Source organism: Aristolochia californica, unplaced genomic scaffold, assembly GCF_029961685.1.
Source record: "Aristolochia californica isolate CCGP_79_NKW_82.1479 unplaced genomic scaffold, dmAriCali1.0.hap1 SCAF_11, whole genome shotgun sequence".
Classification (NCBI taxonomy): Eukaryota; Viridiplantae; Streptophyta; class Magnoliopsida; order Piperales; family Aristolochiaceae; genus Aristolochia; species Aristolochia californica.
This window is the reverse complement of record NW_027181782.1, coordinates 5398666-5414496: the sequence shown is the minus strand read 5'-3', so window position 1 is coordinate 5414496 and position 15831 is coordinate 5398666. Positions and strand designations below refer to the sequence as shown.

Sequence of the window (15831 nt, the reverse complement as noted above, 5' to 3'; positions counted from 1 at the left end):
TGTTCACCATGGTTGTAACAACCTGACTGAATTAGCTGGTTGTGCTGGGTCTGGAATCCTGTCTGCTTCTTGCAGTGATGGCATCTATTTTATTTGAAGATAGACTGATCCAACCAGTGGAAGTTGGTCCATTTATAGCTTGTATATCAAAATTTGAAAATGAGACAAGTAGGATTTGAACCCCTTGAGCCAAATTCTCTAACCAGCACCTACCCTAGAACTTGAATAAGAACAGGTATATAATATACAAGTATTTCAAATGAGAACTATTTAAAAAGCCTTTTATTTTTTATTTTATATATTAACATATAATATGACTCCAGGTGAAGCAATAGTTAGCTTGGTGTATTGGTACTGACCATGCCACCAGTTCAATGCCCAATCCGATCTTATGATATTGTGCACTATATTCACTATCTGTTTCTTTGTTTTCAAAAACAACAGAAAAGGCATTGTTACTGTCGGATGTTGGAACTTCTGATCAATGTTTGGGCTTACCATAGTGCTCGAAAGATGGTTTATATAAATCCAGTCTCTGGTTTGGTAGAAGAACAGCACCCCCTACAGCAACGTGAGGGATTAATGTGGGTGAAGTACTTCGACTATTCACTGTTGAAGAGCATGGACGAAGACTTAGCTGAAGAAGCAGATGATGCAGACCACTTGACTGAAAGGTGGTTGTGGCCGCTAACAGGTGAAGTACATTGGCAAGGAATTTATGACAGGGAGAGAGAGGAAAGATATCGACAGAAAATGGACAAGAAGAAGAAAACGAAGGAGAAGCTATTAGAGAGGCAGAAATATGGGTACAAACAGAAAACACTGGGAGGTGCTTAAGAGATTGAGAGAAGTAGCTATATACAACGGTACCGGTGCTCGAAAGCTTTTAGAGAGGCCGAAACATGCGTACAAACAGAAAACACTGGGAGATTGAGAAAAGTAGCTATATACGGTGCTGCAGGGAGAGGGTTGATCCATTTTTTATGATCAATGATTCTTTTCTAACATAGAGTGAAATTCCATATTATTCTGTGATGCAAGGTATACACAAACATTGCATAGAAGGAGAGACAGAAAGCCTTCCAATAGAAGATCATTTTTATGACAAAAGCAATTTTTTTTCTATAACACAGAGGCTGAGCAACAAGTTCTTGTGATACTGAATGATTCCTTTCAACCATGGTGTCATTTACAATTGACCATGGGCAGGTTGGAGCTCCTATTTCTACACTATTCTATTGAATTCGATTGGACAACAATTTTGAGGATTAATGATTGTTTGCAGGCTATTTCAATATTCTTACTTGGTTGTATATCCACAATTTTGGAGATAATCCTATTAAGTGAGAGTGGGCTTCCATGAATTATTCTTTTTCTATTTAAAAATTTAAGTAAAATTACTCAGTTACCCATATCTCATTTATCAAAGGGAAACAAATATAGGTAAAAGTTATTTGGTCAGGTTATTTTGTGGTTTTCTACCTTTCCTTGTGTAATGACTGAATCTCATTTACCCAGGGGTTTGAGAGATTCAACTCCTAAATGGCAATACAGTTGCTATTCATTAGCCCATTGCTATCTCAACTCTATAGATCCAACAAGCCAAAATCTGACTTTATGTTTAAATTATTTAATTAATAATTTTTAAATAATACTATGAAGATTCAATAATATGCTAAATATTAACATTAATAAATATAAAATTATATTATATTAAATATAGTTTAATTATTTAATTTTCTAAGTTAGATTATTTAAAAATATTGGTTTAAAGTTAAACATATTTTGCTTCATTTAAATCAAAAAATTATTTAAATTAATTTAATCTATAATTTTAATTTTAAATGTGTTATTTATAAAATTATTCTAAATAAACTACTAAAATCTATATTATTTACATAGGAATAATTTTTAGTAATTTAAATAATATTCATTACTTATTGTTTTAAAAGACTCAATAACATGACAAATTAATATTATAATAATTATAAAAACATTAATTTAATATTTAATATATATGCATATTTTTAGTCACTATAAACTATTTATTATTTTAATTTTTATACATTATTGTTTTGAATTATTTAAAATATATTAATCTATAACTAAGCTTAAAATTTAATTCAATTTTTTTAGTTAGGACCCTTATTTAAATTAACATAAAAAATTTATATTTTTAATTTGAATAAATATTTCACATAAATTAATTAAATGTCATATTATTAACTTTAATTATTAATAATATTTAATTATAAATTATTTGGTAAAATGATAAAATATTTATCTCTTTTGATTTTAACTAATATATATTTAGAAATGTATATAAGAATATGAAATTTTATATTTTAAAAACCATTATTCTAGAATATGATATCTCAATAATAGATTTCTAGTAAAACAGTTATTTGAATAACACCCCCTTAAAATTCAAAATAAGGGGAAAAAAATACATGAATAGGAAGAAACTTTAAGAAGTAAAATTAATCGAGTATTTTGATTATAAGTTTCGGACAAGTTTATCAATCATTTTTAGCCTCCACAACACAATATTTGAATGTAGGAGTATTCAAATAATCAAACATAAATGATATTAATCGAACCTACCTCGAAAGAGTGACCGCGTACAGTTCACAGATCGGACAGGGAGCATTCCTGGTGATGACCTTGTGCTTTTTGCTGCATACTAATTCCCGTTTTTTCGATTATACTGAGGTTTCGATTATACTGAGGGTTAGAAGAGCTCCTCTTAGCTTCAAGACACGGTGAGGTCTTCGTTTTTTATTTTTAAGCTTCTGGGTTTTACTTTTCCTTGTAGTGTGAAATCTTGTTTTCTTTCTTCCCGCCATTTTGTTTTGATTTGAAAGGTTTTCATTTGGGGCATTTTTTATGTCGCATTTTCATGCCTTTTGTCTACCTTGGTTTTTATTCCCTTAAGATGAACTTGTCGATACTGAAGTTTGTTATTTTTCATCTTTTATTGGTCACTCGTGTTAAAAAAATTGGTCTGCGGTGCATCCATATCTTTAAACAGTTATCTTGATAACTCTCAATGTTTTGATCGACGGCCGTTTTGACTACATCATGCTTTCTCTTCAATAACGTTTGCCACTTATGACTGCACTCTATGTTTTGGTCATTTAGCAATCTCAGGCTTATTTGGCTTAATTGTCATGCATTTTAAAGTCCACATAATGTTCTTGCTTGGCCTTTCACACGAGAAAAGCAGGCCACATGACCAGGGAGTATGGGATGAGATTAACATATGTTTACTTTCTATCACATACGCATCCCGGTGAAGGATGATTTGACAATGGAGTTAGATTTAGATATGCAGAGTGGAGAACTCCTGTAGTGGGCACAAGAATGGTGATGATGTTGATGACGTTTCTATACCTTTCGTCCCCTTATCAGTTGAAAAAATCTTTTGCTTAAATACATGAGGCTTAATCCGGGATTTACTGTGTTTGACATAAAAATCTAAGCTTATATTACAACAAAGTGTACCTATTTTGCATAATGAATAGTGTACTAATCTCTTCTTCAGAGATAGTGAAGTTGAACTGACTCACCACCGTAGGTCAGTTTGTCATTTCTACTATGTGACTTCAGTTTTAATGATCGAATATGTGGAAAATTTTCATTTAATTAAGGGTAAAATATGTCTTAATTTACCGGAAATTAGTTTGACGGTATGAAGTGGAGATTCTTCATATTTACTTGCAGAGTCCTAAGGTTATTTCACTATTAGTTCTAGTGGCACCATGGAAATATTATCATGCTGAGGGTTCAGACATGGAAAATGAGATGATCATGGATAGTGTGGTGTTTCTTAGAATGCAATTGATTCTCATAGACTGTTGTAGCGTGAATTAATTAATCTATTACATGGTCAATTAATCAACACTATTCTTAGTGTTGGGAGAGTTTTTTTTTTTTTTTTTTTTTACATATTTTATTTATTTACAATTAATAAATGTCAAGGAGTGGTTATTCCTATCAAACTGTTGGGTTTTAGCGTGACAGTCAAGTGCACAACCTTTTCATGGTTCTATGTAATTTTGCTTGTGACTGCAGCAGCAAACCACAATATTATATTATTTTACAAGCCATATGACTGTGCTGGATATTTGAGATGCTATTCCCATTTTTGCAGTATATAATAGCTTGTAATGGGGACTATCCATATTACCACATTCTTCTCACTAATCCTTCTTCTGCTGCTGCTTGCAGGGTTTAAGTTGTTAGACAAATTTCAGCATCATGCAATCATTAAAAGTTAGCTTGGTTGCACAACCTTATGCCCTCGCAAGATGCAGTGATTCTGGGGGCAAGAGATCTCGTAGTCGGAAAACGAAAGAGGAGAGAAAAGCAATGGTTGAGGTTTTTGTGAAGAAGTAAATTTTTTTATCTTATATTCTTAAAGCTCCACAAGTTTTTTGCTCTTGATTGCATATGTTGATTTTTGACAAAGAAGTAAGATTTTTTTTTAAATGGTGGCAAGATTTTATTGCTCTTATTGTTTTGCACAAAAGATGAAGAACTATTACTGATGTAGTATGATCACTGATTTTTCCTTACATGGTTTGGGTGACCAACATTTGATAAAAATATTGCTTCCTTGTTTATGCTTTCCTACATGTTATGCTACCTTCTGAACATTCATTGTTATGAAGTCTGTCAATGTTTGTTCTCTAAATGTAATTTTTTGGTGTCTTAATTCTATGTCTTGTTTACACCACACTATGTACACTATGTGGGCCATCAAGGTCCATATATTTATCTTACTGGGTTTGAGCATAGCATCTTCTTTTTATTTTTTTTTTACTTCATGGTGTCAATTTGTTGTACATTGAACCATGGAAGGTCATTATAGAAAAGAAATAGGGTTTGTTTATGGCCCCAATTAGAATGTAAGATGTGTTAGAGGTATAGAAGTGTTAAATTATTGCAGTGATCGAATTGCTCTATTTTATATCTATAAATTGCTTCATATTCAATTGCTGAGTTGATAGTACTTAGAGCTCAGATTGTATTTTTTTCCTTATTATATTTCCCGTTGTAAGTTTGGCTATTAGTTAGGGTCTTGCCCTTAGTTGGTCTAGAAGTTAAAATTTGATGTATAGGAAGTCAAAGTGTATTAGCTGTATTAGTTCCTATTTAACTGTTCATTTTATGAGTGCTAATGAACTCCCTTTTGTACTGAAACTATTACTGATGAAGACTCTATGTGAGGCATATAGGCTGGTAATAGGACCCTGGGGTAACCGCATCATATGAATCTCTGTCTCTAGATGTGAAGGTGAAGTTATCTTTGAAAGATGCCTTTGGTGGTGCAGATTCAGAAATTAACACTATGTTTAAATGGTATGTTAACATGCTGCACCTCATAAAATATGACCTTTCTTTCAGGCACCAAGCTTCAAATAACGGAAACTTTCCCTCTCTGAACCTCACACACAAGGAAGTTGGTGGATCATTTTACACAGTAAGAGAAATTGTCCGAGAAATAATTCAGGAAAATAGAGTGCTGGGCCCTGCTACTCCAATATCTGAAAATGAAAATGTGGGCAATGATCCTGAAAGTCCTGTGTCTTTGTCCCGTACGTGTGGTACTGCAATTAACTTGAGTCAAGAGGACATTACGTTCCTTTCTGATGAGGAGGATAGTGCCAGTGAAATATCTTTGGGCAGGGATCATAAAATAGTTGAACAGCAGTTCGTGGGAGCACATACAAATGATTCAGATAATCATATTGTTTCTGAACCTGAAGTATGTGTCAAGGGTACCAATGTGAATCATTGGATCAGGCAACCTGTCAATGGCTTAGCCACTTTGGTCAAGAACAACAAAGTTGTTGAAGAAAGCACAATTGCGCTTCCTGATGCTGCAGACCTTACCAGCAATATAACTGTTGAAGTATGGGATCCAATCTCTGATGCCAAAGAGATAGAATGTTCAAATGAAAAGTCCACGGAAACACAAGGCTTAGCTGGAGCTGCCAAAACAAAAGAAGCAAATGCCTTTGATGCAAATATTGAAGACTTAACTGCTTTTAATGGAAAGGCAACCATTAGTTTGAGAGATCCAGATACGGTAACTTTAGGTTTCCACTCCACTGAAACAAGTCAGGTTGTTGAATCAAAAGGTCCTTCAGTGAGTGGTGATCAAGACTGGCAAGCTACTGATCCTAGGGTGAGAAGTACTTTTGCTTATTTCCTTTGTAATTTTTCTTTTGTTAATATATTACCTCTTTTTCAAAACAAAACAAAAAAGGTACTTTCGCCTCTTTGGCTTTGCATCTTTTGATTATTTTTCTTTTCATATGTAGTTTAACTGATTTGGAAGCATTTTGTGACTAATCATACAGGAAGTAAGATAAGGCAGGCATTTACCCTTGTTACTTTTCTATATAAAGTGCCTCTTCAGCAATGCTCATGTTATATGTGGCCTTTAGTAAGTGAAAATCTTAGAGGTTGAAAAGGAGAACAAATAAAATCGAAATTTGGACCAGCCTAGCAATCCTGTCACCAAACCCCATAGCTTCAATAAAATGATTGTAGATTTCTCTTCATACCATGGTGATATGACTCGAAATCAGGATCAATCCCGAATTAGATCGAGACTCGGGCAGAATCAAGGCAGGTCGGAGGGAACTCCCCATTGTAGAAGGGTAGAGTCTGACCCCTCAACCTGGCCTGGCCAGCCCCAAATTGGAGTCGACCCAGCTGAGTCGCGGGTGGACTAGGCAAGTCATAGCACCGTGCTTAATAACATAGGTGTATTTGGTCCCATAGCTATCTCACTCTCTTGATGCATGACTTCCTTATTTAATTGGAAGATCCTTTTTTTTTTAAATGTTACTATGAAGATCATCTTGAACAACTAAAAGTTGGTAGAAGGATATTATTTTCATTTTGCACGATATTAATTGTTCCTCTTATCAGCCAATAGAAGCATTGGATAGTTTAGGCATGTTTTTGGTTCCTTTATATGCTATTGCCTTCTTTTATCGTCCATGGAGGAAATTGAGTTTCGCTTATGCATATTTGTTATGATAATGCATAGATGGATTTTAGACCTCATAGGAAGAGGATTTCATTAAGTGCAGAAGAGGTAAAAGAACATAAGGGGAGGAAGATGTAACTTAAAATGACGAGTAAAAGAAAACTTTTTTTTTTTTTTTTTTTTTTTTTTTTTTTGAGAATGATGAACTTTATCAAGGAAAGGGAACAAGCTACAGACAATCAGGAATGAGATCTTGAAGCAACAAGAGATTGGAGGGGGATCCCACTCCTAGCCAAGCCGTTAGCGAAGGAATTGGCCAAGCACGGAACATCAGCCAAATATATGAAAGAAAAAGGAAATATCCTTGATGTCGTAGAAAGCATTCCAGTGATACAAAGGGGGCTCAGAAAAAGAGGAACAACACCATGATATGGCTACCTTGGAGTCGCCTTCAATAATGAGGGGCCTGGAGAAGTGGTCAAGGAAGAGAAAGAGGCCCTGATACCATCCAAGTTTCGGATGGCACCTCCAAAGCTGGTTGGACCTGGATTACCAAGAGAGTTGCCGTCAAAGTTGAGGTTGAGAAAGCCCAATGGTGGAGCCCACTCCTGGATAGGTGGGTTGGGTGATGCTGCAGACATCTGAGCAATGAGATGCCAAGTATTGTGGACAAGGAGGTCACTCAGATGGCTGAATTCCCTTCTGGTGAGAGCCCAAGAGAATATCTGGCCAATTATGTCCGTGGCAACTTAATTGGCACTGACAAACTTGAAGTTAACCATTAAAATTTTCTTTCCTTCCAGAGATCCTAGGGTATATATCCTATGCAAGCAGAGAGAAGGATCTTCCCCAACCGCGGGAGGGGGTAGCTGAAGAGTTGGTGGCAGGTGGTGGTGAGGTCACTGGGGAGGCAGATCTGAGTACCAATGAGGCTGAGCTGCTGTGTCCATACCCTCCAGTCAAAAGGGCAGTGGAGGAGCAGGTGAGAGACATTCTCCTTGTAGAGGCCGCAAAGGGGGCAACTAATAGTCAATCTAGTATTGCCATGCTTTTAAGGTTATCAACCGTTAGGATTTTTTTGTGTAGGGTGCTCTAAATAAATAATCGGATCTTTGGAGGGGCAGAAAGTTGCTAAGAAAGAGCCACATAATGCTGCTCAAGGCCTGCCACCCAACCAAAAAGGTGGAGGTAGGCTGAGGCAACTGTGAATTTCACACTATTGTCATGCTTCCAGACCAACATGTCCTCGAGCTGGGCATGGAGGGAGATAAGAGCCAAGGTCCTCCAAGAGGACACAAACATTGATTAATTCAGCATCATTGAGACCCAGTCTGAGGTGAAGATCCCAGGAAGTGTCGGCCCCTCGAGATTCAACCACAAAGATGGAAGGGTTACGGCAAAGGCTTGTAAGAGGGGTAGGAGTCCATATCACCGATCGTACCAAAATTGAATGAGATGACCATTCCCTATAAAAAGCCTCATAGCCTCATCAAAGGTAGGTAGCAACAGAAAAATAGATCACCAAATGGAAGAGAGTTTGTGTTGCTGTCCACCACGGTCTCCTCCAATTAAGTCTAGCAGCAGGCCTCATTCCAATTCACGAGATGGTTCTTGAAACCGTCATTCGCTCTCCTTCAGAGGAATCTTTTGTTGATGCAGTCCAAGTAATGGCATATGGACATTGGACAAGAGGAATGAGAGATAGTATGTGGGGAGTCCGGCAAGGCACAAATTGAAGAGGGTGAGGCAGCCAACCTTGGAAAGGAGTCTTCCACGCCGAGTAGCAAGTCTGTGCTCCATCTTTTGAACCAAAGGGGCCCACAGATTTTTTTGGGGGCGGCAGTCAAAGAGGGGATGGCCCAGGTATGTGGTGGGGGTGGGGGTGGTTGTAGCACATCAAAGGCAATCAGCATTGGACTGGAGAGCCTCAATAGTAAGGTGGAACCCCATAATGGTGGTTTTGTGTCAATTGATCTTCTGCTCAGACGAGATCTCAAACAGCCCAAGAAGGGCCTTGATTATTTTGACTTGATCAAGGGTACTGTCGTCAAACCAAAGTGTATCATCTGTAAACTGCAATATTTTACATTTGCCTTATTTTGAACGGTGCCTTTCTTTCATGAGGCCTGCTTTTACATTTGCCTTATTTTGAAAATGAAAATGAAAGAAAGCAACCTTTTGCGCATGATTTTTTTACTGACCTACCCACCCATCTTGGAAAAAATTGTATCTCTTTTAGCCCTTCTCACTTGTCAAGTTGAATAAATGAATGCAGCCTCAACCAGAGAGATCAATTTATGTTTTGGTATGCCGACGATGGTGCAAAATGAACTAATCCTTGATCAGCAAGTTGTCTCGGTTGGCCTCGATTTCAGCGCTGGTAGGTGGCAAGGGGAGGAGGAGAAAAATTTTGAGTGCGACCACGGAGAGCTCGTTCACTGGTTCCTAACTCTGTGTCAGAGAGGTAATTTTTGGGGTGGGGATTTCTCTGAGGTGAGGGAGGGGGAGAGTCCATAATCTGGGGATGGCTTGAGGGGTGTGTGGGTTTTGGGGGTGATTTATAGGAGGGCTCGTGGGGGTCTCAATGGGAGGGGAGGATGGGGATGTGGTTATTTCTGGGGATAAGGCGGGATGGTGGATGGCAGTTGGAGGTTTAGGATAAGTTATGGTAAGGTCAGGAATAACTTTTGTAGGAGACTGGGATGGTGGGTGGGTGGGTGGTGAGGCAGGTAAGTGGTGATGAGCGCTGGGGGGATAGCGAGAGTGGTTCCAGTGCCAGCTTTGAAGTTGCCTGGGGGGATCAATTCTACTGGTGGGGGATAGAGTCCGGAGATGCTACTCCCAAAGCATTGACTGGCTGATGGATTTCCCAAGGCTCGACTGTGGTGTTGGGGACCACATTTCTGAAATTATCCATAGTTGCAATGCTGATACGGATCCAGAACCGTGCATTATCCACCATAATGCATTTGAAGTAGTGTCCTTCACAAGGACGAAGAAGGTTGATGAGAATCCGGGCCTCACCAAGACGGTGCCAGTGCTCGGTGAGTGGGTCCAAAGCAACGATGGAGCCAAACTCAAAGATGACTCTCGAGAAAACTGTGTTCTGCTAGAGCTCAGCAGGAAGGTCGGCAACAGTAGCCCATTGACCATACTGGCTGGAGGGAGCTGAGGGGAGCCACTCCGAGGTCCCAGTGATGCCCGAGGGGGTGTGAGGTGTGAGAGCAAGAGCCACAGAAGACTTCTGCTGGGTTCCGAAATGAACAAACCAAGTTTAGGAGCTGAGGTATGAGATTCTGGGAGTGTAGGGGAGGTGGAGTCTGTCAATCAGCCATTGAAAGATTCTAGATTTGATGGTGTCGGGGAATGTGTGGACTATAATGGAGCCGATCATTTTCATGCCAATGGCATCCCTTATAAGTTCCCCGTGCAACATTCAAGAAAGTGGTAGCTGAAAAACCTGGGGACTTTTACCCCCTCAGCCTAATCTCGAGTCCCTATAAGCTTATTGCCTAAGTTGTAGGCAATCATCTCAAGAAAGGGCGGCTCCCCTTGGTCTTCATCTTTATCCAAAGTGCCTTCATTCTTGTTTGACAAATCCTGACACCACCTTAGTAGCACATACTTTTGTGTATTCCATCCACTGCTATGGCCAGCCAGGTGTCATTGTAAAGCGTGACAAGGAGAGGGCCTTCAATCAAGTTAGTTGGGATTTCCTTGACCATATGATGCTTCTCATGGGCTTCGGTACCAAATGGAGGAATTTTATTCAAAGATGCATATCCTCTGCATCCTTCATTCCAATAAATGGTTTCTCCATTTGTTCTTGCTGTCATAGGCAAGTGATCCTCTTTTCTGTCTTATTTAACATCATCGTGGAGGCCTTCAGACCATCTTTAACACTGCTATCCACAAACTGTGGTTCAAGGCTCACCCTAATCCTAACTCATCCTCCAAAACACCCAAGTTTGCAGGTGATACCATATGCATTTCTGAGGGGTTGCTCAGTCAAGTGATGAATATTAAAGCTCTTCTCTCAATCTGTGAGTTCATCTCTTGGTAGACAGTAAATTGGGCAAAATCTGTCCTCTATGGAGTACATTTGCCATCTACAACCCTTGATGAGATGACCTGCAACCTTTGACTAGCTTCTGGCCGTGTACTTTGGCCTCCCCCTCTTCCTTGGCCAGCCACCTGCTGCCTTATGTAACCCCTTCATTGAGCACTTTGAGATGTGCCTCTCCACATGGAAAGGCAGGTTCCTCACTCTTGCCAGAAGAGTAACCCTAGTTAAACCCACCCTTGCTGACCTTCCAATTTTTTACCTCTCTTTTTTGCTGCCTGGCTTCTATTATCCATAGCATCGAGCAAATGGAGTATAAATTCCTTTGTCGTAATGGTGTGACCACTTCAAGCATCACCTTGTAAAGTGACATGAGGTTTACCTCCCGAAGAACTGTATGGCACTTTGTGCATAATCTCATCTCATGAATAACTCCTTTTTAGCTAAATGGCTTCGGCAGTTTTGCATGAGACAACTCTTTGTGAAGAAAGGTCAGCTCAATAAAACAGCAATATAATCATGATGCTTGGCTCCCTCTAGATCAAATCCCTTCCACCATTAGAAGCATTTGGAATGAAAATTGCAAGCTAAAAGGCTCCTGTTTCAAACCGGGTCACATACCATGATACCATGCTCTTGACAACAAGAGGTTTATATTCTGGAGGGCAACTTGGATTGGTAATTCCCCTCTTTCATTGACTCATCCAATCATCTTCCACTTAGCTCACAATCCCCATGTCACCGTCCGTGATACACTTTGTGAAGTATATGGTACTTCAACTGGCTTCTTAGAATTTACAGAGGTCTCATTGACCATTCTTGGGAGCTACTACCTCTGAGGACAAGGTGATGATTAGACATCTGGAAAGGTAATCCCTTTGGTAGTTCCATCGTCTCATCTTTCTATACACCCCTTTCACCTCAAAATTCACACTGACCCAACATGCTTCCTCTCATGGAAAATCCCTGCCTCGCCAAAACTGTACTCTTTTTATGGCGTGAAAGGAAAAATTTGCACCATCGACCAGCTAAGTTGGGGAGGAAACCAAGTTGAAAACTCCTCAGGCAAGCTATGGGATGAAGTGAATGAATCCATCGATCATCTCTTTATTCAATCCCCCATCACATTCAACATCTATAATTTGTATGGCTTGACACCAAATCAGGTAAATAATTCTGTTCACTATCTTTTGTGGCCATCTTATGGTCTATTTGGAAAGAGGACAAATGCACATTAAAAACAAAGCCTCTGTTGGTGGTGGCATGGAAAGGAGCCTTCACTTAATCCTTTTCTAGGCCAGTAAGCTCAATGATTTTTGTCACCTCCCTGATGTCAACCCAGGTTGGGCCATGCTGGCCTCTAGGGGAGGATAGACGGTTAGGGAAGAAATGCCCCTGTGGTAGCCCATATAGAGTAAGATCGAGTGAGAAATAGCAGGTTGAGTAGAGGATTCATCTGACTCTCTAGGTTCAATGCCTATAAGGTGAAGTCTAGATTCGACGTATGCAGAGTCCAGGGATCCACACGAGCAAGGAGGCTTGCAGGAGAAGCAAGAGCTCAAGAGGCCAAGAGCAGGAAGAAACAATCTTTGGGCCAAGAAGTTGAGTGGAGAGCAAGGCAAACACATGCAAGAGTTAATTGCAAGGAGTACAAGTAGAGGATGCAACAGTTTGTAAGAGTTACAATAGGATTAGTCTAGCAATGTCATTGGTTGATGGATTCTTGGGGAGCAAGCAAATCGGTCTGTAAATTATAGTGTTCGAACCATTTTATTCAATTCAATACATAGTGGCTTTGCCAAACTATGACGCGGCTTACCATCGATAATCAGTCAACTAAAGCGGCTAACCCTTGATTCAAGGGTTACTATCCAATGCAGCCCTTGAGCTCCACATACCATCTTTTAGTCCTCCACATTGCTCCACTATTCTCCCTGAGCCACTCAAGCCTAACCAACGTCAGTGCAAGGCCATGAGTTTAGCCACCCAAACTGAATTATCTCTAAACCAGGTATTCTAGTTTGATACTACTTCCATTCACTCTTAGCCACCTTTGCCCATGTGTTCATTATACTGTCCTATCCTTATGAACCACTGTATCCATCTAAGTCCACATCCAATAGCCAAGCCATCCCACTTGACCCAAGTACCTCTCCCTTAGCCATCCAACAATGTTCTATTATCCTAGGTAAGCCCAAAAAAAAAAAAAAAAAAAAAATTCAATAAAATCTTACTCATCTTTACTCAAAAAAATAAGATGGATATGGGTCTTTACTATTTTTTCCTTTTTTTTAATGTTAAAGTTTCTCTGTTTGGTTTATTGTTTCTTCCCAAAACGAGACATCCATAATTTCATTTGCATACATAAATTTAATGGTCTTCTCTCTTTTGGTACTTTTTTTTAAGTGAAAGTAGTGTGTTTCCTTTGGAACTTTTTCTGTGCTGTGCTACTATGTTAAGGCTGATCAGCTCTAAGTTTGTTTTTGCACATGCAGATTACAGCTGCTCCAAATGAACCCCAATTAGAAAACACTGTAGTTGATACTGCCAGTACTACTAGTGACTCATTTTCATCAGTTTCAAAAGTGGGAGATCAGGTTCGAGTCAAAGCTAACAAGACTCTCTACAGGCAAAGAGAAGAAAGCTCTCTATTGGATGAAAAAAGCAGGTAAGAAGTCTTACTGTACATACCAGATGTTAGAGTTTGAACATCTAGTCAAACAGGATGCTAGGTTCTTGATACAGGATACTATTTACTTTCTTTAGTGATTACTTGAAAGACTAGGATGTAGCCACTCTTTCATAGGCTTTGTTTCATGCTCGTCCTCTAGCTACATGGAATGAAACCATTTCTTTTCTTATGGATTCTCAATGCACTCTCTCTCACTCTATCAGCCACATCCGACATTACCACATCCTGATGCTCCATTGATTTTAAACATTTCTAAGGTCATATTTTCTTATTTCCTTATGTTTATGTTTTTGTGGCAGTGGGTGTTCAGAGAAATCATCCAAGTTTCCCGAAGCAAAGGTGGCTAATCCTTTGTGGAAAGTAATCAACTCATTGATTACTTCTTTTGTTAAGTTTTGGGTGGAGTAAAAGTACCGGATGACTGGTTATCCATGTGAGACTGACGATGGGCTCCTCAGACCGTGAGGGATTGTGACCATTTGTGATTGAAATTTGCTTTTTCCAGTGACCTCTCTGAGTAAGTTGCTAATGAAAGTTTACACATTGAGTTTCTTTGCTTCCTATAATTATTTCTTCCTTTCCCAACCCAACAATGAGCGACTCAATTTTGTATATTACTGGCAGTTCACCCTCTAATTTATTATTCTTGATTACCCTCTTTGTTTCACCTTAGCTAGAGAAAAGTGCAGTATATACTTGCTCCATTTTCACTGTTATCAAGTAGATGGCTTGAGCTGAAATTGATGACTATGGGGATCATATTCGTCCTGGGTAGGACAAATATGGGTTTGTCAACTTAGACCAAGTTTTGAAACTCTGTAGTCTGTAACGTTCTCTTTGGGCAATCTCCTGCTGCAAACGCTGTGGAACCAGGAATGATCTGGACACATATAGCACATAACGTTCTCTTTGAGAAGTGCCCCGTCTGTTGAGTCCTGAACATCGTGGATGTATCATCTTCATTTTCAAGAAATCAAACTGCATTGTTAAATTGAAAAGATGTTTCCATTCGAAGCATAAGACAGATCAGAAATGTTCCTATCAGTTATATGTTTTTAGGTTTTATCAATTCATTCTCCTCTCATGATTCTAAAGTTTATGACAATTATGACTAAAAACTATCATTTCTATACTTTAAGATATATGAGCTCATAATTTTCAATCTCTTACAATCAAATATTATCCTATCCTTGTCTATGAGTTTCAACAGTAAGTTTTAACTGGAGAGAAATTATAAAAGAGAAAAAAGGGTGAAAACCAGAATTATTTGGGGAACTTGTGCCCTCCATGGATATCAGATTTTCCTACTTATAGATTTCTCATATCCCAATAAACTTGCTACTAGGAAATTCTAGGTTAGCTACTATCAATCATCTTCAAATAAGACATTATTTTACTAAAAAAAACTATGTCGTTCATATGCTTGGAAATTATCTAATTTGAGAAACCCAAGCAGGGGAGGAGGCAACCGTCCTTCAAACGAGTTTTATCCGATTAATATCCCTTACTTTTAAAGGACAAAACAACCCAAGATAGGTGATGTCCAATGCTACTCCCCTAATAGAACTTTGTCTTTGAGGTTCATTTGTGCCTACTCCTGCTTGTCTCATCCATTGTTTTATAATCCTCTTATCTTTGGGCATGCCTTCATCATCTATGTACCTTTAGCATCCTCAAACAAGTAGCACTTGTGTATACAAATAGAACAAAATAAGTTATTCTACATATTATTCTATTTGTATGTCTATACGAAATTATCAGTATAAAATATGTTGTTCTATATGCCCTTTATTTAAGAAGGGAGTAAATAAATAGAGTAATAAAAATAACTTAAAAATTATAAAACAAAAAATATAAATGTTATATTATCATATACATAAAAGATTAAGAACAATCATGTAGTAATATATAACAGCCTCCTTAAAAGAATATCATGTTTTATTTCAAATATACATTCACTCAAGAAAAAATAATCGAATTACTCTTTTATATAATTTTGGTATGGAATTTGTTGACATAACAGACTGTTTAAAAGAATGTAGTTTAAATTCTTAGGAAAAGACACTTTAA

At 38.4% G+C, this 15831-nt stretch overlaps 2 protein-coding genes across 2 annotated transcripts in view; both read left to right on the top strand.

Annotated features, from left to right (window-relative positions):
* Window positions 1-1386, top strand: part of LOC137944366 (uncharacterized) — a 72905-nt gene extending 71519 nt beyond the window's left edge. The window contains exon 14 of the mRNA XM_068790027.1: window positions 445-1386. Within this exon, the coding sequence (XP_068646128.1) occupies window positions 445-837 (393 nt within the window). The 3' untranslated portion in view covers window positions 838-1386. The remainder of the gene's footprint in view (window positions 1-444) is intronic.
* A 1249-nt stretch (window positions 1387-2635) lies between these two features.
* On the top strand, window positions 2636-14528 carry LOC137944635 (uncharacterized). The gene is made up of 5 exons (XM_068790339.1): window positions 2636-2762; window positions 4231-4394; window positions 5410-6193; window positions 13565-13737; window positions 14061-14528. The coding sequence occupies exons 2-5, from the start codon at window positions 4261-4263 to the stop codon at window positions 14167-14169; spliced, it is 1200 nt and encodes a 399-aa protein (XP_068646440.1). The 5' UTR covers window positions 2636-2762; window positions 4231-4260; the 3' UTR covers window positions 14170-14528.
* Window positions 14529-15831: the final 1303 nt, after the last annotated feature.

Bases quoted from the DNA above. Each gene is read 5' to 3' on its own strand.
- LOC137944635 (XM_068790339.1), top strand. From the start codon at position 4,261: ATGCAATCATTAAAAGTTAGCTTGGTTGCACAACCTTATGCCCTCGCA. The intron at 4,395-5,409 runs GTAAATTTTTTT...CCTTTCTTTCAG, and splicing joins GTTGAGGTTTTTGTGAAGAA to GCACCAAGCTTCAAATAACG. The intron at 13,738-14,060 runs GTAAGAAGTCTT...TTTTTGTGGCAG, and splicing joins CTATTGGATGAAAAAAGCAG to TGGGTGTTCAGAGAAATCAT.